General features: G+C 34.5%; 2 protein-coding genes across 2 annotated transcripts; both read right to left on the bottom strand.

Moving 5' to 3' along the window:
* Positions 1–1,666: 1,666 nt before the first annotated feature.
* On the bottom strand, positions 1,667–2,771 carry LOC114399519 (germin-like protein subfamily 1 member 7). The gene is made up of 2 exons (XM_028361717.1): positions 2,597–2,771; positions 1,667–2,373 (listed from the first exon to the last, which is right to left on the bottom strand). Exons 1-2 carry the CDS (start codon positions 2,709–2,711, stop codon positions 1,823–1,825), a joined length of 666 nt encoding a protein of 221 aa, XP_028217518.1. The 5' UTR covers positions 2,712–2,771; the 3' UTR covers positions 1,667–1,822.
* Positions 2,772–20,478: 17,707 nt separating this feature from the next.
* On the bottom strand, positions 20,479–21,515 carry LOC114399508 (germin-like protein subfamily 1 member 7). Its single transcript, XM_028361705.1, has 2 exons — positions 21,329–21,515; positions 20,479–21,185 (listed from the first exon to the last, which is right to left on the bottom strand). Exons 1-2 carry the CDS (start codon positions 21,441–21,443, stop codon positions 20,635–20,637), a joined length of 666 nt encoding a protein of 221 aa, XP_028217506.1. The 5' UTR covers positions 21,444–21,515; the 3' UTR covers positions 20,479–20,634.
* Positions 21,516–21,974: the final 459 nt, after the last annotated feature.

The following is a 21,974-nucleotide window of genomic DNA, read 5'->3' as shown; positions in this document are numbered from 1 at the left end:
AAATGAGGTTTTGATTGGACATTGCTCCTAATGTTCTTGGAACCAAATGCTTAATTAATAGTTTCATAATTTCTTGACATATAGGCCTAGGAAGTTTTGTATGGTTGTCTTTCTATCTTGCTTGCCTATATTTATAAATTTTCATTTATCACCACTTTGTTTAAATTTGACCAATAAATATGAATTTTTAGATTATTATTTTTTAAATATAGATGCTTATATTTTGTTGAATATTGGTTTATGATATTAGTGCTATTCTTAATAAGTGATATTGTTATTTCAGGAACATGGTTTAGATAGTGATGAAGATGTCAGAATGCTTTGATTGGAAAGACATTGATATTCTAGATGTCTTGAGTGGTTGTTAATTAAATTCTAAACTGTACATATGATTGTCTTTACCCATTGATTTGTGAAATTCAAGTACACAGGAAATTCAAACAAAAAATATAGGAAGTAATATTTTAAGTTTCAACTTTCAAGTGTATAAATTGTTGGTGGTTTCTTCTATTTTAAGTTTCATTTATCCTTCTTTCAATTATATTTTTTTAAAAGAAAAAATAAAATATATTTAATTAAAAATTATAATCAACAAAAAGCATAATTAGGAACTATTTTTATTATTATTATATGGCATTTACGAAGACCGTAGGTACAAGTAAATGACTTTTACCTATGGTTAGAGATTGTAGGTATAAATTAATATCTTTTACCTACACATTTGAAATTGTAGGTGTAAGATATAGTGATAGTCAAATTTGACTGCAGGTACAAATATATCCATAGGTCAAGTCTATGGTGACAGATTATTAGTTGTCATTGTATATCCCCTCAAAGTTGATGCCTAAAATGTCCGTAGGACAAAGTCTTTGATACATCTATCTACAGATTTTGGATTTCTAGTGACAATTTTTCTCTGTAAGTATAAGTCATTTTCCTAGGCGACAGTGGTGCTTGAATAAGGCAGTGCAGAGATGCCGAAAAGTTGGCACGAGACAGTAGAGAGCAAAAACTGGAAGTGGAGCAAAGATGTTACATCTCTTACAGTAATACTAATATGTTCAAAGTGATGGAAAGTTTTATTTTTTAATTGCTTTGGCCTTAAAGGCAAGTACTATGGTGGACTAGGCTGAGTTTGATAATGTAGGGACAATACATATGGGGGAATCGATGATTACTCTGAAGGTAACCCATAGGCGTTAATATGTTAATTCTGTTACCTGAAAATCCCTTCCACATTCTAGTTACTAAAAACCTGCCTAAATAAATAGAGACATTTAATAGCTTATATATATTCACAAGGCAACAAATAGAGACAATTTGTGATTTATCAGCTTTAGAATAAAAATGAATGACGTTGTTCATTTGAACTTGTTTCCTTACATTGTTGTTATATATCCTTTGACTTTCGCATCCTGTTGTAATTGCTTTGGCCTTGATATGCTAATTTTGTTACCTGAAAATCCCTTCCACCATCCAGTTACTAAAGACCTTCCTAAATAAATATGCCCGTGGTAGCATACTTAAGGCAAGTAATTAACACATTGAAATGCATAGTACTCACTCTTGACACACAAACAATCTAATAACTCGAAAACAGCAGCAACTCCAGAAAGAATAGGTTCTTTTATTAATGGAACTCACAAGCAATATGTATTAAATCAAATTAAACTCCAAACAGAACAAATATTATGTATAAAAATTAATAACCCGCATACATTAAATTTTATTTATTAGGTCTGTTGTATGGGGTGATTGAAACAATAAAGTGGTCAGTAATACAGTAACTAGCTAGTGTGAAATGCTCGTCCATACTCCCAAATTAGTTATTGTTGTCGTACCAAGATTGCTTTTGAAGATAATCAATTATGCTCTTGTCCACCTGGAAAGCTTTGGTGAGAACCTCAGAAGAAATAGGTGGATTAGCTTTAAACAAAGCATTTGCAATGGTGATGGCTCCTGGATTTTGACTGCTAAGAGCAGCAATGGCAGCAGCATTGCCATATCCCACATTGAGTTGGAAATGAATGAGACCAATTGGGAACACAAACACATCACCCTTGTTCAGCACTTTGGTGAAGAGGCGATTTCCATCTTGATTGGAAGTCACAAATCCAACATAGAGAGTACCCTCAAGGACTATAAGGATCTCAGTGCCCCGAGGGTGAGTGTGGGGAGCGTTCAAACCCTTTGGTGCGAAATCTATGCGAGCCAAAGCTATGCCCAGCGTGTTTAGTCCCGGTAGTTGATCAACAAACACCTGAGTCACGTTTGAACCTACTGGGTTGTCAGTCTTCCCCGGTTCTACATGTCTGAAGAAGTCTTCAGCTTTCACAAGTTTGGGATCTTTGCAGAACTTTCCATTCACAAATACTACAAGATAAAAGGCAAAGGTTTTAATTAATAAAAATCATCAATCACAATAATTCTAGACAACATCTCTCTCTCTCTCTCTCTCTCTCTCTCTCTCTCTCTCTCTCTCTCTATATATATATATATATATATATATATATATATATATATATATATATATATATATATATATATATTATGCAACAATCTTAAATTGTGTTGAGGAGTGTTTGCTTTTACATACCACCATCTTTTTCTTTGGCTGCCACACAAAAGTCTTGGAGAGGACTAGGGTCATAGGCAGAGACCACAGAGGATGTCAAAGCCAAGATGGCAACAAGGAAGTACACAACTTTCATTTTTCTCCTCTTAGTAATACACTCTTATCTTAACTGACTCTTCTATATTTAATCGCTTGTGAGAATTGAATTTTGATTCACGTGGAGCTTGCTATTTATAAGGGTGAAGCATTGAATTGGTTTGCAGTTTATCTTTACCGTAATTAATTCTTTATTTCATGTGGAACCATTCCTTAACAACTACATGCGTGCTTGATCCAATAGTATTGACTAAGGAAATGCTCCATATGAAAAGGAAAAGGCAAGTGTTTGGTATTACCTTGTCGACTTGGCTTTCCTTGTACTCGTTCTGATAATGTTATTTAATAATGGGAAGATCGTTAACTAAATCAAAGTTCAGTTTAGACTGTTTCTCAATATTAAAAATTTCATGAAAATGTTTAATTTGGCTTCCTGTTACTGTTGCAAGTTTAACTGTTTAAGCATGCTCAGCAAAAGTATGTGGTGGAATATGGAAATTTTGTGAGGGATTGGGTCACAATCGAACCATAATTAACATATATTTTACCACGGCTATAAATAGAGACCATTTCTGATTACCATGTCAACAATTAATTAAAGTATTTCAGTAACAGAACAGTGTTGGAAGATGAGCACATCGGGATTTGTTAAATGTTTCGGTATTACCGTGTGTCCTTGTGATTTGGCTTTCCTGTTATAGTACTTTTTTTTAGGAAATTAAACTTAAGTTATATGCCTTATTACACAGGTCTTTGACAAATTTTGGACACAAATTTATTTCTAATAAGATTTTTTGAACTATTTTATCTTCTAATTAGGAAGTTTTTCAAAAATTTAATTTGTCAGTAAATTAATCTCTTTTTTTTTCATTAGTTCAGTCTTTCTTTTTAATTTTTTAATTATTTTTAAAGATCACATCAATCTCTACAAGAAATAATTTTATTTGTGTCAACTAGAACAACTATGAGAGAAAATATTCCTTTTTAAAATATTGAGATAATAATTTAGTGGCAAATTAAATCTTTGAGTGACCATCGTTTGAAAAAAAAAATACAGGACTAATATGATGATATTTGAAATCTTTGAAGAATAACTCCTTTTAATGCTTGAGCTTTATTAATAATTAACTTATAAGAAGTAAATTTTAAGTTATCTAGCTTTGGTTGCTAATGGTTTCTTTTAATGATGTGTTTATGATATAGGACTTGATCAATAAGCATCAAGAAAGGTACGAAGAATCAACTTGAAGTATGTCAACCTTCCAGACATAGGATCAGCCACAATAGAAGTAGGACTACTAGAATAGAGTTTACTAGCTAGAATCATGAAAGGAAAATCTTGCTTTTCCCATATCAAAGTGCAATAGAAATGAAAAGTTTTGTATGATCAAAAGCATGCTTGAAAGATATCTCCAGTCAAGGGCTAGGTAGATGTTCAAAAGTTACACATGACTTGAGTATCATCAAAAAATGCATCATAACTAAACAAGGAATGGAACACAAATACCTGACACACACCATAAGTAACAAAATCAACAAAAGTTATGCAAATAGTTTAAAAGCACTTAGTTTAGAAACTGAAAGCTCTGGATAAGATAAGCAAGTGTTCAAAAGTACAAGCTTGCATAAATCATCAAGTCCATAAGACAAAACAAACAAAAGATAACAAGAATAATACATAAACATTGTAGTTACCAGAAAGCAGCATCAAAAATAAAATTTCCTGCAGTGTTGTATCCTTTTATTGTTTTTCATGTTTTTTCTTTGTTGCATACATTTTTAAGTTTACGAAAATCATATTTTAGATAGAATAAAATTATTCGTACACTAAAAATAATTTTCAAACAAGTTTAAAAATGAAAAGCAACATTTCTCTTCAAAGAAAATATAAATATCAAAATATGTTATTAAATAGAATCTGACAATTTTTCAAAACAAATTTGAGAAGTAGCTTTTTATTACATAAACTTGGTTCATAATCGTTTTTTTTCTTTACATAAACGAATCCTATAACTTTTTTATCGTGAGGAATCAAGGTTTAGCATTTCAGGAGACACCATAGAACACATGAGCATTATTAGGTAGAGAATATCCTTATAACATCAGGCATCTATTAGGAAGACCAACGTGTTACCTACTTGTCTTTATGCATCATTACTCACGTGATTTTCTTTTTTAATAGTTAGTTTACACACCTGTTCATAGTAAACACCTCTCTTTTTATACTAGACACCTATTCACTGAAGTAGCTTTACCAAGTATCACAAGTTTCCCAAGAGTTCGATACTCGATTCTTACCATTTTATACTACTTGTGCGATCTGGTACACTTGCCGGACAACGAACAATTGGCTATAATCCTTTTTAGGGAGGCAAATTGATATATCTTAAATCTACCATTCTATCTAGATCTCTGGCGAAAATTGGTCGTCTCAGGTGTCGGATATAGTGTTGGCTATAGTAACTTTGGCTTATTTTTAGATTTAGAACCGATGAAATAAGATGAGCTTTGGGAACCATGTAATGGCTTTTGAAGCAACCATTAGTGCTATTTGCACCTCCGTTCGCCTCATAGGGACGACTATAATAGGGACTATAGGGAACTCTATTGTTGATTTCTCTGTTCTTAAAAAACTCTATGTTTCTAGTTATTCGAAGAAAGCAGTGGTTATCAAACCAATCCTTTGGAAATCCCCCATCTTTATGGATCAAAATTAACACGGACAAGGCAGTTAGAGGGAATCTGGGTAGAGCGAGTAGTGGTGGTTTTTTTTTTTGTTGATTCAAGATTAAATTTCACGGGGGCGTTTGCAGCTAGCATTGGCATTGAGAGTGCTTTCATTGCAAAGATTATTGCATCCATCCTCGCAATTGAAAAGGTGATCTCTTAACATCGGGATTGCGTTTGGATCGAAACAGACTCGTCTCTTGGGATCCATGCTTATTATAATCCTACAACAGTTCCATGGTATATTTTCAATCCCTGGGTAACTCACTTTTATAGAGAGGGAAATGCTTGTGCTGACAAAGTTGCCTCTTTTTGTTGTTCTAAACTCAGGTCATACTTGGTGGAATTCACCACCTTCTTTCATTTCTTAGGAGCTTAGTAGATACACAGATGAGCTTCCTTTTCAAAGGTTCATTTAGTCTTGCTTCATTGGGTATGGTTTGGCCCTCCCAAGTGTTTTGTTCATCTTTTCATCAATAATATTTTGGGGTGAGCATTTTGGTTCTGATGGGTTGGGGTGCCAACATAGTTGGGATGCCAACCCCATTAGCTTGTCCTTTGCTCTCCGATTCTTTTAAAAGAAAATAATAATTGATCAGTGACCTCAAAATGCAAAAGTAAAATAAAATTGGGCTAAGCTAAAATGTCCAAACTAAAGGTTTAAAATATATAAAATATAATAAAATAAAACATACAAAGTAGTTGGGCTGATAGTAATTTTCAAAAGTGAAATTTGAGATTTAATCTCAAACTCATCGGATTTGTAATTTTTCAACCTAATTTGAACCAATCTGGATTTTTCAACCTGATTTGAACCAATATGGATGTTTCAACATGAATTGATTTAGATTTATCAAATTATCAAATTGATTCAGATATGTTGTCACCCCTATAAGAAAAAATGCTTTTGTTATTAATTTAATTTAATTTAAAATACATCATAGTTTTAAACTACTAAAATATATTTGAATTAATTTATTTTAAAAATATATTTATTTTAAAAATATATATTATGTTTTCACATTAAATTAAAATAAGCATAAACTTACAAATATAACTTTTAAAATTGTTTTTTCTTTTCTGTGTAATACTAAGAAATATGACACATGTGCTCTTTAGAAAAAAAACACAAAGAAATATGAATTTTTTTTACTTTTATTCCTTAAAATAATCTGAAAATATATTAAGCATACACCATTATTAGTTAAATGTATAGATTAAAAACAAAAACATTAATATGAGACTAATTTTTTTAAATGACTAATACTGTAACCCTCCCGTGTAAGATAGATGCTGGCGAAACTACTAACGCCATTGCAAACTGATAGTGAAGGATTTAAGTGTAATTTTTTCATACCACATCCAAGGGCTACTTCCCCATATAAAAGGAAACCCCGTTTTTGTGTTCAAATTCACTTCGTCTACTCGTCACTTTCTTTCTCTGATCTGAATTTTGAACGCGCAAAGCTTAATCTTTAATCCAACCAACATTCCCATTCTTGTCTCTCTGTTTTTCTATTTTCCTTTCTTGTCCTTCTCTCCATTTACTTGTTTTTCATTTGTTGGACCTTGTGGCCTCAATAATCTTAAGAGGGATAGGCTTAGAATGCAAAAGAAGCAACAACAATCAATTTAACAATGTTCTTTAAACATGCAAGACACAATTGATTGCACCAAAATAAATAAGATAAGGGAAGAGAGAATGCAAACACAATTTTATACTGGTTCGACCACTTCCCATGCCTACGTCCAGTACTCAAGCAACCCACTTGAGATTTCCACTATCTTTGTAAATTCCTTTTACAAAGTCTGAACCACACAGGGACAACTCATCCCTTGTGTTTAGATGCTTTACAACAAGAGACTCACATTCTCTTAACCAATCTCATTGAATAAGAAGAATATTACAATGAAGATCCATGGATGAACTCTTAATGGATTTGCAAGTGTTTGCCCAAGAGTTCTTGAGAGAGCATTTGACAATGAAGTTCTCTTGGAATCTCTCTCATTTTCTTTTGAGAGGATAAGACATTTTGGACCAGCAAAACTCTCTCTATAATTCGTTCCCAAGTCACCTATTTATAGGCCTTTGATGGCCATTGACAAATCTAATGAAAAGATGTGATTGTTGGCAGATTTTCTGAAAACTTTCCACTGGTAATCGATTACAATGTTTGTGTAATCGATTACACAGTTATAATTTGAAGGGTTATGACTTTTGAATTTGAATTTCCAAAGTTTCGTTGCTGGTAATCGATTACAAACATATGGTAATCGATTACATGTTCAAAATTCAAATTCAAAACCCTTTTCAACAGTTATTTCTCAACCCTGTCTTTTGGTAATCGATTACACTTCCTGGTAATCGATTACCAGAGCCTTGCATGTCTTGAAAGCACTTTGTTTTAAGGCAAGGCTTGGTCTTTAGTGAATCTTGAAACAAGGCTTTGTTTGTTGAAGCAATCTTGAATTATTCTTGAAGCAAATGCTTATCATTTGAAGCAGCCTTGTTAGATTCTTCTTTGACATCATCAAAATCATGTATACATACATTCACATTCTCCCCCTTTTTGATGATGACAAACATGTGATTTCTTCTCGACACCATCAAAGCTTGCATGATTTACATCTCCCCCTTTCTCAAGCAAATTCTTCCTGATATCATCAAAATCTTCATGATTTACATTCTCCCCCTTTTTGATGATGACAACCACATGTAGGTTAGGAGCAACAACAAAGAAAATATCTATTTGCATATAGTTTACTCCCCCTTGGTTTTACAATGATTGCTTATATGAGACAATTGAAGATTTCATATTTTTTATATATAAAAAGTTGTCTCATAAAAAATAGATAATTTTTTCTTATTATTTTATCTTTTATCTTTCTCTCCCCCTTTGTCAACATAAAAAACAAATCATGAATAGAGAGGAGAAAAATGTTACCACTTGTTGTAATGTGTGAGAATCAAGTGATACCAAAAGGCATTAAACCAATCATTCAATATTGATCAAGCAAAAACAAGTATAGTGTCACATCAATCAAAAACACAATCAATCAAAAGCAATCAACAAAACAAAATAAAAAAAAATTATCAACGACAATCAAAACTCAATAAAAAACAATCAACAACCACAATTAATCAATCATAAAATATAATCAATCAATCAAACTAACAAACATTGAATATCAAACAAGCAAAAACAAACACATTAATCAAAAAACACAATCAATCAATCATCAAACACAACCAATCAAATTCAATCACAATCATCAAGGACAATCTAAACTCAAGTAGCAAACAAGCATCAAAAGTAATTAATCAAAGACAAGTGACCTGTTGGTATCATTTGATATCACTTGTTGGGCTTGTTGATCAAGTGGCCTTTGTTCGTTGTCTCCATAGATCACATATTTACTTTTCTTGAGATTCACTTTTTCTTGGGGAGAAATATGGCCTTTGTTTGTTGTCTTCATAAATCACATATCCACTTTATTTTGGGGAGAAATATGAATAAACTTTGATGCATGCCATGTGTTTGGAGAAATTGCTATTAATGTATCGACTTTGCTCTTCTCCGTTTTCATAGTCTTTCATCATGATACCCAGACTTATGATTTTCTACTCTGAATCACTTGAATAATTTATGACATTATCTTCCCAAGTGATGCATCCTTTCTTTTATTTCTTCCCTTTGAAATTCATCTTGTCGGATTTTTCCATTCTTCTTTTAAACATAGGACAATTGAATCTCATGTGCCCAATTTGATCGCACTTAGCATTTTGGGGCTAAAGAGGAATCTTCTTCTTTCTTCTTTCATCATCATCTTCTTTCTTCTCTAGTTTTTTTTTATATATAGTTGCATTTCTCTCTACCATTGTAGGAATAAAGGAATCAAATTCAATGGCTTCCCATACTTTAGCTCTATGGCTTCTATAAAGATCTGCATTCGGGTTTTCCAATAATGATAACCCTCACCATTGAACATAAGAGCCTATTGATAGAATTTCCCTCAGAAAATGGAAATTTGGATGAGACCATATCTATTCTTGATGTTTTTAAACTTTATACAAGAATCCCGCTCTGATACCACTTGTTGGACCTTGTGGCCTCAATAATCTTAAGAGGGATAGGCTTAGAATGCAAAAGAAGCAACAACAATCAATTTAACAATGTTCTTTAAACATGCAAGACACAATTGATTGCACCAAAATAAATAAGATAAGGGAAGAGATAATGCAAACACAATTTTATACTGGTTCGGCCACTTCCCGTGCCTACGTCCAGTACTCAAGCAACCCACTTGAGATTTTCACTATCTTTGTAAATTCCTTTTACAAAGTCTGAACCACACAGGGACAACCCATCCCTTGTGTTTAGATGCTTTACAACAAGAGACTCACAGTCTCTTAACCAATCTCATTGAATAAGAAGAATATTACAATGAAGATCCATAGATGAACTCTTAATGGATTTGCAAGTGTTTGCCCAAGAGTTCTTGAGAGAGCATTTGACAATGAAGTTCTCTTGGAATCTCTCTCATTTTCTTTTGAGAGGATAAGACATTTTGGACCAGCAAAACTCTCTCTATAATTCGTGCCCAAGTCACCTATTTATAGGCCTTTGATGGCCATTGACAAATCTAATGAAAAGATGTGATTGTTGGCAGATTTTCTGAAAACTTTCCACTGGTAATCGATTACAATGTTTGTGTAATCGATTACACAGTTACAATTTGAAGGGTTATGACTTTTGAATTTGAATTTCCAAAGTTCCGTTGCTGGTAATCAATTACAAACATATGGTAATCGATTACATGTTCAAAATTCAAATTCAAAACCCTTTTCAACAGTTATTTCTCAACCCTGTCTTTTGGTAATCGATTACACTTCCTGGTAATCGATTACCAGAGCCTTGCATGTCTTGAAAGCACTTTGTTTTAAGGCAAGGCTTGGTCTTTAGTGAATCTTGAAACAAGGCTTTGTTTGTTAAAGCAATCTTGAATTATTCTTGAAGCAAATGCTTATCATTTGAAGCAGCCTTGTTAGATTCTTCTTTGACATCATCAAAATCATGTATACATACATTCACACCATTATTGTAGGGTTTCTTCTTCCATCTCGACCCAGCCATGGACATGGGACCATAGATTCTTCTTCTCGATTCCCCTTCCGCAGAATGGATTCTCACGAAAAAGTAAACCCTAAACCCTAGCTTCTTTATTTTCTCCAAAAAGAAAATAAAACAAAAACCATAATTTTGTTGTCTTCTGAAATAGTTGGACAGGTTTATCCCGAATCGCTCTATCATGGACTTCGAATATGCGCACTACATGCTCAAATAGGGAACATGAAGGGCAGAAAAAAGAAAGAGAACTCTCTGGTGACATCCTTGTTGCAAGAAGTGTATCAGAAGCAACTCCTCGAGGCCTTCAACATGAACCGTGTGACACCCTCTACCCCTCTCATATATACTAATAAAGGAATAAAAAATTCAAATATTAATTAAAAGTATTTTTAAAACATTTTTAAATACAAGCCTTTCAAAAAAGTGAATAGGAAATTTAGTCCCTGAAATTGTACCCATTTTACATATTAGTCCCTAACTTAATATTAAATTCAAAATAGTCCCTATCTTTGTATAAGTGTTGCAAAATAATCCTTCTGTTAAATTTTAAAGTAACGTCGTTAGTGAGGTCAACTTTAATATCACGTGGACTATTCAACGTGGCACTAAAGGATGACGTGGCATGACACGTGGACGTGCCTCCTAAAAGATGCCATGTCATTTGATAATAAAGTCATATTCAAACTTGTCCAAATAAATAATAAAGTCATCTCAGCTCAAACAAGGTCGTCAAAGCTTCATACAATTAATATAGAACCTATATCCTAATGCCACATCCTATCAGAGTGTTGTGTTCACGTGTCCTCTAGCATGAGTTTCTTCATAGTCATCCACCTATTCATCTGCTCCCCCGAACACAAAGTTCAAGATCATCACAGGATCCAAACACAAACAGCAAACAGGGAGTGAGTTATCACATTCCTAACTACTAGAGAGAAACAAGACAACATATAATAGCCAAATACAATTTACTTAGCATATCTCACATTATTTCATCACTTTGTCATTCAAAATTTACTTTTTAATCATCAATCACAATACACAAGAATCACACACTTCGATCAAGACATAATAACACATCAATTTCATAATAAACAATTAGCAAGCGTATGCAACAGTTATGCTAAGACTCAAGCCTATATGCAATGTGGTACCATGTCAGTGAAAAACCTCGTCAGGCGCCTAGGAGTACATGACAAGACAAACCACACACTAGCAAGTCAAGTCACACACACTAGCAAGTCAAGTCACTCTCACTAGGTAATATCATAGGGAGACCAGTCAGGGTCACAGTGTTTTGCGAGAATGCTTCAACTATATGGGATCAACATAGGCTTAAAGGAGCACTCAAACCGTGTGACCCCCAAGGCCTACACTCCGAAGAGTCCGTTAGGGCCTCTTCCTCCTGATTCAGGTCCAACCCAGAAAATATTTTAGCACACAGACTCTATCTATTAACTGTACAAAACACACGACTCCTCAATTGTTCTCAAAATAGTTTTTAACTCATCGCCCTAAAAGGGACTTGACATTAACTCGTCGCCCTTAAAGGGACTTAACATTAACTCGTCACCCTTAAAGGGACTTAACATTAACTCGTCGCCCTTAAAGGGACTTAGCATTAACTCGTCGCCCTTAAAGGGACTTGACATGAACTCGTCACCCTTAAAGAGACTTAACATTAACTCGTCACCCTTAAAGGGACTTAACATTAACTCGTCGCCCTTAAAGGGACTTAGCATTAACTCGTCGCCCTTAAAGGGACTTATAGTCATATGATTGTACAATTCATAGTTCATACTCAATGCACACAACATTTCAATCACATACATACACAATTTATCACATACACTCGATCTCAATCACAATGGTATAATCTCAAAATAGCATGTTATCACACCTCATGAATCATATTCACTTTACCTATGAACTATGCAATATACACAACTACTCAATTGTTTTCAAAATCATTTTAACTCGTTGGGTTCCCACAATGGATCCCATCACAATACTCGTCGCCCTTAAAGGGTCTTACAATTGTGTGATTGCACAGTTCATAGTTCATAACTCAATACACACATCTCATCTCAATACACATGTATTTTATTATCCGTCACATGTTCAATTTATCACATAATCACAGTTTGAATCATCATTTCATAACCTCAACATAATAATTTATACAAAAGATTTTATCACAACATGGGGTGTAAAACCCCTGAAATAGTTTCTCACAATTATATCAAAATCAATTAATCAAATTCATCAGTTAAACTCAAAGACATCAAGAGCACTCAAGTTTATCAATCAATTCTCACCAGGACATCAATTGGTACATAGAACACAATAATATTGTATTTATAATCATAAAGAGAAAATTATAATTCAATAAACATCCCAAAATAAACCCAAATTTAGTTCTCTAAGGATCCCTACACATGTTCATTCTAACCCCCAATTGCGATAAACTCATCCCTTACCTCTGAGCGGACTCACGTGTCTTCCGACAGCGATAGCGGCATCTCTAACGGTTCCCTGAGATTCCTCTAGTTATTCCTCCGACTGCTCTGATAGAATTCCCAAACATCAGAGAGACGGAGAAGAGATTGAAGCCTCCACTTGTAATGTCTTCTTGTGATTTCTTTTTCTTCCTCCACAAATATTATCCCGTAAATCTCAACGGTGAAAGTGTGCACAATTGAATTTCGAACAACATATCCAAATGTCATGAAAATCCAACGGTTAAAGAAACCGAGATAGTAGTTTTACTGAGACCATTTTGGGTTTCTGTGGGAAAAGAGAAAGTTACGGTGCGAAGGGTATTTCTCTTAGCTCTGTCATGTTTTTGCAATTCCCAACAGTGAGAATGCCCAAAATTGGGTTGCGAACATGGTACTCAAATTTCACGACGATCCAACAGTGAATGAGTCCGAGATCATCGTTTTTCTGAGACAGGTTTTGTGGGCTGCGGGAAAAAGAAAGGGTTTTGGAGAGGAGAAGAGGGAAAACGAAAATGAGGGAAAGAAGAGACAGCGTAATTGTGAAAACTGACTTAACACTATTTATAGCTAGGTTTACTATATTTATTTTTTTATTTATTATTTTATAAAAAAACAAACTCTATTTTATTCTCTATCAAACAAATAAATAAAATACCCTTTTTATTTTATCTCAAATCATTATTTCAATTAATAATTATATCTCCTTATTTATTTATTTATTTATAGAATCTCATCATTTTTCTAAAACTCTATTTATTTATAAATAAAAATTATTTTTTTTAAATTAGCTTACGAAAAATGGGATGTTACAAACCGGACCCAAAATTTTGCCTATAAGAACAAACCCCCTTATGTGGGTTTAACTCATTACCAATTCCATCCTTTTTCCTCCTTGTCCTCGTCCTCCTTCTCTGAAACCCAATTTCTCTAAGCCCAGACGCCATATTCCTCAGGTATGCATGTTAATTTGAAAATTTTTGTAGTTCGCTAATCAAAAACTTGAATAATTGTGATATAATTATTTGTGAAAACGTTACCAAAGTTCTGAAAAGATTCCAAAGTTCTGAAAAGATACCGGATGCTCCTAACATTGTTCTAGAACAACATTGTTCTTAGCATCGCCCTTGGAAACACTGTGTATGCATGAGATGCATCTTTGTTGTGCGTGACTCATTTTATGGATAGGAGAAATGTTGGAGCGAAGTGTAAGGGATACCTGTTATTAGGTTACAACGTAGGGTTGGGGTGCGAGGTAAAGCCCTACAGAACACGTGATATTGTGCATGATTATGATATTGTACATTGTTTAAGATATTTTACACATATATTATATTTTGATGTAACCCATCGTTCATGAATAAGAATAAGAAACAGTCGCTATGTTCCCGAGGATGTAGGCACACTTACCGAACCTCGTTAAATCTCTTGTCTATGTGTGCTTGAGTTTGATATCTCTCATCTCTTTAGAATTATGATTGCTATTGCTAACAATCTTATAGCTCCACGACTGAATTTGTCAATATTGATGAGGAAGAAGGTATTGTTACAAGCATTGCTTGGGCTCCCGATGGATGTCATTTAGCCATTGCTTTGAACAACACGCATGTCCAGCTCTGGGATACTCATGTTTCTAGGCTAGTAAGTATTATACTTTAAAAACCATATATGAGGTGAATACTAGTTGGTTGATTCTGTAAATCTTTATTGGTTGATGGTATAGAATTAGATTGTTACAATGAGGTTCTTTTGTGTTCTTATAAGATTGAAACTTTCTTTATATGCAATCCGATGGTTTGATTATTGACTGTTGGTTAGTGTTAGGATATGGGACGTGGTTATGCCTTTTTTCTATGGAAGGATATGGTAGAAATGTATGATAGCAATGATGTTGAGTAGGAAGAGGATGAGTTTTCAGAAAATTGACACCTTAACTTGAATTGTGCTTATTAGCTTCTTTACTTACATTACATGGCTTGCTACAACTTATGCCTTTATATAGGTTACATAGGTGATTTCTACACACTTCTATACTACTTAGTCCTAGAGTCTTCTAGACTCATCTATCATCTATCATTCATCTCTATGATGTTCTAGGTGCTTCTATGACTTTAGACAATAAGATATTTTTCTACATCCATCAAGAAGTTTTTACACACTACAACATCTCCATAGGTGTAGAACTCTCTAGATAATGGACCACTAATTATACATCTACACTTTTCTAGATTAATCTTCAACACTTCCCCTTAATCTAGAAAAGTCTTGAACTGCAAGCATGTCTCTGAATTTGATGAACTTTTCTGTTGCAATTGGCTTGGTGAAGATGTCTGCTAATTGTTCTTCAGTCTTGCAGAACCCCATTTTGATTTCTCCACGTTCCACGAGCTCTCTGATGAAGTAGTATCTAATCTCAATGTGCTTTGTACGACTGTGGAATACTGGATTCTTAGTCATTGCAATAGCTGACATATTATCACAATGAATAACTGTTGGAGTCTTGGAGTCTTGTTGTATGTCTTGCAGAATTTTTCTGAGCCATGCCGCTTCACACGCAGCGCTTATTGCAGCCATGTATTCTGCTTCTGCTGATGATAACTGCCGTTTGCTTCTTTGACGCCCATGATATTGCTTTTTTGCCTAGAAGAAACACATATCCACTTGTGCTTTTTCTATCATCTGTGATTCCTGCCCAGTCGCTATCTGTATAACCTGTCAAGTTAAAGTCTCTATCTGCCTCATACAAAATGCCAAAATCCTTTATGCCTTTGACATATCTTAGGATTCTCTTGGCTGCTGCAAAGTGTGCTTTGCTTGGGTTACTCATGAATCTAGACACGATGCTAACTGCATGTACAATGTCTGGCCTTGAGTTAGTTAAGTAGATTAGTAAACCGACTAGGCTTCTATAAACTGTTGCATCAACTGTGTCTTGCCCATCATCTTTTGAAAGCTTCTTGTTCATTGCCATAGGTGTGGCAAGTGGTTTACAATCTTGCTTGTTGAACTTCTTCAGTAAGTCATCCGCATATTTTTCTTGCAAGATAAATATTTTTCCAGGTCTTTGCTTGACTTGCATGCCGAGAAAATATCTCATGAGTCCAAGATCGATCATTTCATACTCTTGCATCATAGCCTTTTTGAATTCTTCCATCATCTGTGAGTTGTTGCTGGTGTAGATTAAATCATCTACACATAGGCACAAAATCAAGAAATGATTACCTTGCATCTTCACATATAGTGACGGCTCACTTGGACTTTTGAGGAATCTATGCTCGACGAGGTATTTGTCTATTTTGTTGTTCCATGCTCGAGGAGCTTGTTTGAGACCATAAAGCGCCTTTTTCAAGCGATATACTTTGTCTTCTTCTCCTTGAACTTTGTACCCTTGTGGTTGCTCTACGTAGACTTCTTCTTCAATCTCTCCATTCAAGAAAGCTGATTTTACATCTAGCTGGTAGACTTGTAGCTTTAACCGTGCAGCTAAGGCTAGTACAGTTCTGATTGTTTCCATGCGCACAACGGGAGCAAATGTCTTATTGAAATCAACTCCTGGCAGTTGTGAATAGCCTTTAGCGACAAGTCGTGCTTTGTGTTTCTGGATTGTTCCATCCTCATTATATTTAATTTTGTAAACCCATTTCAGGCCAATGATCTCCTTGTCTTCTGGTTTTTGCATGAGCTCCCATGTATGATTTTTCTCTATCATTTTGATTTCCTCGTCCATGGATTTTCTCCAAACTTCTTTTTTCGATGCTTCCTCAAACTTTTGAGGTTCACATGCAAAAAATCAAACATTCGCGTACTTTGGATTCGGTTTGTGTGGCCTTCCTGATTTTCGAAGTTGTTGTTGTGGGACTTCTTCTACTTCTTCTTGCTGGTGATGTTGGTCATGCTGTGTTGGTGATGGTGGCAGTGTGCACGGGCTTGGATTGGTTACTTCTTGCGTCTCATTGACTTCAGTACTCCATTGCCAGCTTGCTCCTTCGTCAAAGATGACATCTCTTGAAATGATCAGCTGCTTTGAATCTGGTTTGAATAATCGGTAACCTTTAGATTGGTCACTATAGCCGACAAAGATGCACTTTTCTCCTTTTTCATCAAGCTTTTCTTGGTTCTCCTTTGGAATGTGTGAATAAGCAACACATCCAAAAACATTAAAATGATAAACTATTGGTTTTCTGTTGACCCATGCTTCATATGGTGTCATATTTAAGACTGCTTTAGTTGGAGAACGGTTGAGGATGTATATTGTTGTGCTAACAGCTTCTGCCCATAGATTCTTTGGCAGGTTCTTGTGCTATAGCATCGATTGAGCCATTTCCATAATGATTCTGTTTTTCCTTTCAGCGACCCTATTCTGTTGTGGAGTGTGACAAACAGTCAGCTCCTTCTTGATGCATGATCATTGCAAAAATTGATGAATATGTGCCCATTGAATTCTCCCCCGCGATCTGTTCTCAAGATTTTGAGGGAATGCCGACTTTGCTTTTCCATTTGGGCCTTGAACTCCTTGAAGTAAGAGAATGCATCGGATTTTTGTTGGATGAAGTACACCCACATCATTCGAGTGTAGTCATCAACGAAGAGGAGAAAAATATCTTCTTCCACCAAAGCTGGGGGTACTTGATGGTCCCCAGATATCAGCATGCACCAATTGAAGTGGAGCTTTAGCTCTCTAAGATGTTTTTGGAAATGGTAACCTGTGCATCTTGCCATAAATGCAACCTTCACAAACTTTAAGGTTAGATGAAATAAAAGGAAGCCCAAGCACTATATTTTTTTGTTTTAATAATTTGAGGCCATTAAAGTTTAGATGACCATACCTCAAGTGCCACAGTATGGACTCATCCATATTCTCATATTTCAATGCATTGTTTTGCCCAAATGGCATAAATAGAGGAAATACTTTATTAGGAGCCATTTTGATAGAAATAATTTGGCCCTTTCTTTTATCAATGATATTACATTTATCATCATCAAAGACGACTTTATAATTTTTATGAATAATTTGACCAACACTTAGAAGATTTTGAGTAAGACCTGGCACATAATAAACATCATGATATATTTTTGGCTACCATTTTGAGTTTTAGCAGCAATGGTGCCTTTTCCTTCAACTGTTTGAACATTTCCATCATCAAGTGTAACTTTGGATTTTATTGTCTCATCTAGTCGCACAAAGCAACTTTTGTTTTTTGTCATGTGGTTTAAAAAACCACTATCAACATACCATACATTCCTTGATTCTTGAGAAGATAAAGCGGAGTACAAAGTATGATCAAGGGATTTTTATTTTCTAGAAAATTTGCTTCTTTTTGTCAATAAAAACAATCTTTTTTGTAGTGTAGGTGCCTTTTGCACTTTTTGCATTTGTACCGACAATCATTTGTATCATGATTATTTTTCTTGCATAATTTGCAATAGGAGCTTGAAGCATTATTACTCCATTGCTTTCTGCTCCTTTTACCATGATTAGTAAATGTTCCTCCTCTTTTTTGAGGAAATTTACCGTGGTTATTTTTCTTATCTCCATCATTTTTAGAGATATTAATTTTAGATTGGAATGCTTGTTCTAGTGGCTGCTCAAATCTTTTCATTCTAGTTTCATGAGCTTCTAAAGAGCCCATTAATTCTACTAGAGTGAGTTTAGATAAATCTTTTGATTCTTCTATGGCAGTCACAATATGATCATATTTTACGGGAAGACTTCTTAATATTTTTAGTATTATTTTCTTGTCTTCAATCGTGTCCCCGTAACTTCTAATTTGATTGAAGATATTAGAGACACGAGAGAAGAAAGATTGTATAGATTCATCTTCCCGCATTATTAATGTATCAAAATCCTTTCACAAAGATTGAAGTTTAATAGAAATTACCTTGTCTGTGCCTTTAAATTCATTTTTCAGAGTCTTCCACGCCTCCTTTGCATTTTTTGCTTGCATGATTCTTGGAAAGATCTCTCTACTAACTCTTTGTTGGATGAATAGCAGAGACAATATTTGCCACGCAACGATTAGTCTTGATTGCCTATTCATAAGATCAATAAGATATTAATTGGAGTGTGTTTTCCTTGATTAAAAAAATCATATCCTTTTTTTTTTCTCAGCAAAACAAAAGAATCGTATCCTATTATTCAAGAATAGGAAAGCATATAAATCCGGGTCAGTTTAAATTAAGCATTTGCATGTTTAATTTACCCATCTTACAAAGGCAAATCTATCCGAATTGCGAATTGAGAAACACTTCGGATAGAATCGATAGTTTCAAGATAGAGAACCCAAATCGAAATTCAGCAGCAACTCTATAGACCCGAAATTAACAAATTATAAATGAAACTTGAAGTTTCAATATTTAAGGTCTTTCCTTTTGACCAAAGAAAAATGTCTTTCCTTTCTTGGCATAAGTGCATTGTTGGAATTTCGTGGTTAAAATAGGTGACAAAAAAGATTCCTGTGTTGTGAGTGTGAAGATGGTTCATTTCTCTACCATGCGTCTTATGTTCCATATATATAAGCACCAACAACCAACGATCGTGATATGTCCTTCACTATTTTATCTTTTACTTCATAATCATATTTTATTACCTCTACAAAATGATTCTTCCTTTCTTTCTTCCTACCTACCAGTGTGTATGCTCTTTTAGGGACCAATGTAGAATAAAAAAGTATAGGAAATTAGAGAAATAACAATCCAAAGTTTGATTGACAAATAACAAAGAGAAAAGAAGTATAGGAAATTAGAGGACATGATGCCTCCTAACAGGGGAGTTATACAGGGGAATTATGAAATATAAGAAAAGGAGTGTTTATGGGAGACTTCCATTTTACTTATTTTTTTGCCCATAAAAAGCTTATTGGTATGACTCCTTTGATGTCTTTACACAGCAGAGATCCATTAAATTCTTAATATAATATTTTATAGTTGTTAATATTTTTCTACAGTATCATATCATCTTCATTATTTCATGGGCTGGTGCCTACATCTATATTTCAATCCATTAAATTTTCTTTAAGAATATTTTGTAGGTCTTTATATTTTTCTACAGTATCATATATTATCTTTCTTATTCCATGAGTGGTGTCTTCAGCAGGAGACATGAACTTTGCCTAAATAGTGAGCCATGAAGCCATGCATCAAGTCCTTGACGGGCAATGACACTCGTGAGGTTGACAAATGTATGTAGTCATTGGGTGTCGTTACTCGTTGGTATGATGAACCTTAGAATTAATTAGATTGTTAGCACACAAAGAAACAAGTCTTATTTATGGGCACAAAATAGGGGGCGACCTAAATAGGCCCGTGGTGGTAGACTTAGGGAAAGTAATTAACATATTAAGATGCATAGCACTCACTGTTGACACACAAACAGTCTATTAAACTCGCAAACAGAAACTCCAGCAAGAATAGGTTCTTTTATTAATTAAACTCAAGCAATATGTATTAAATCAAATCAAACTCCAAACAGAACAAATATTATGTATAAAAATTAATAACCCCCATACATTAAATTTTATTTATTAGGTCTGTTGTATGGGGTGATTGAAACAATAAAGTGATCAATTATACAGTAACTAGCTAGTGTGAAATGCTCGTCCATACTCCCAAATTAGTTATTGTTGTCGTACCAAGATTGCTTTTGAAGATAATCAATTATGCTCTTGTCCACCTGGAAAGCTTTGGTGAGAACCTCAGAAGAAATAGGTGGATTAGCTTTAAACAAAGCATTTGCAATGGTGATGGCTCCAGGATTTTGACTGCTAAGAGCAGCAATGGCAGCAGCATTGCCATATCCCACATTGAGTTGGAAATGAATGAGACCAATTGGGAACACAAACACATCACCCTTGTTCAGCACTTTGGTGAAGAGGCGATTTCCATCTTGATTGGAAGTCACAAATCCAACATAGAGAGTACCCTCAAGGACTATAAGGATCTCAGTGCCCCGAGGGTGAGTGTGGGGAGCGTTCAAACCCTTTGGTGCGAAATCTATGCGAGCCAAAGCTATGCCCAGCGTGTTTAGTCCCGGTAGTTGATCAACAAACACCTGAGTCACGTTTGAACCTACTGGGTTGTCAGTCTTCCCCGGTTCTACATGTCTGAAGAAGTCTTCAGCTTTCACAAGTTTGGGATCTTTGCAGAACTTTCCATTCACAAATACTACAAGATAAAAGGCAAAGGTTTTAATTAATAAAAATCATCAATCACAATAATTCTAGACAACATCTCTCTCTCTCTCTCTTTATATATATATATTATGCAACAATCTTAAATTGTGTTGAGGAATGTTTGATTTTACATACCACCATCTTTTTCTTTGGCGGCCACACAAAAGTCTTGCAGAGGACTAGGGTCATAGGCAGAGACCACAGAGGATGTTAAAGCCAAGATGACAACAAGGAAGTACACAACTTTCATTTTTTCTCCTCTTAGTAATACACTCTTATCTTAAATGATTCTTCTATATTTAATCGCTTGTGAGAATTGGATTTTGATTCATGTGAAGCTTGCTATTTATATGGGTGAAGCATTGAATTGGTTTGCCGTTTATTTTTAACGTAATTAATTATTTATTTGGTGATGAACCATTCCTTAACAACTTCATGCGTGCTTGCTTGATCGAATAGTATAGACTAAGGAGATGCTCCATATGAAAAAGAAAAAACAAGTGTTTCGTATTACCTCGTCCACTTGACTTTGCTTGTACTCTTTCCACCATTATTATTTTATAATGGGAGGATCGTCAACTAAATAAACAAAAAAAGTTTAGTTTAGACTTTGTCTTGATATTACAGATTTGATGAAAAAGTTCAAATTGGCTTCCTGTTACTGTTCCAATTTTAAGCATGGTCATCAAGAGTAGTTGGTCGAATATGGAAATTTTGAATCGAACCATAACTAGTATATATTTACCACGGCTAAAAATCGAGACCATCTCTTTTGCTCTCG

Source organism: Glycine soja, chromosome 19, assembly GCF_004193775.1.
Source record: "Glycine soja cultivar W05 chromosome 19, ASM419377v2, whole genome shotgun sequence".
Taxonomy (NCBI): domain Eukaryota; kingdom Viridiplantae; phylum Streptophyta; class Magnoliopsida; order Fabales; family Fabaceae; genus Glycine; species Glycine soja.
Note: the sequence above shows the minus strand (reverse complement) of the source record. Positions and strands in the feature narration are given on the sequence as shown.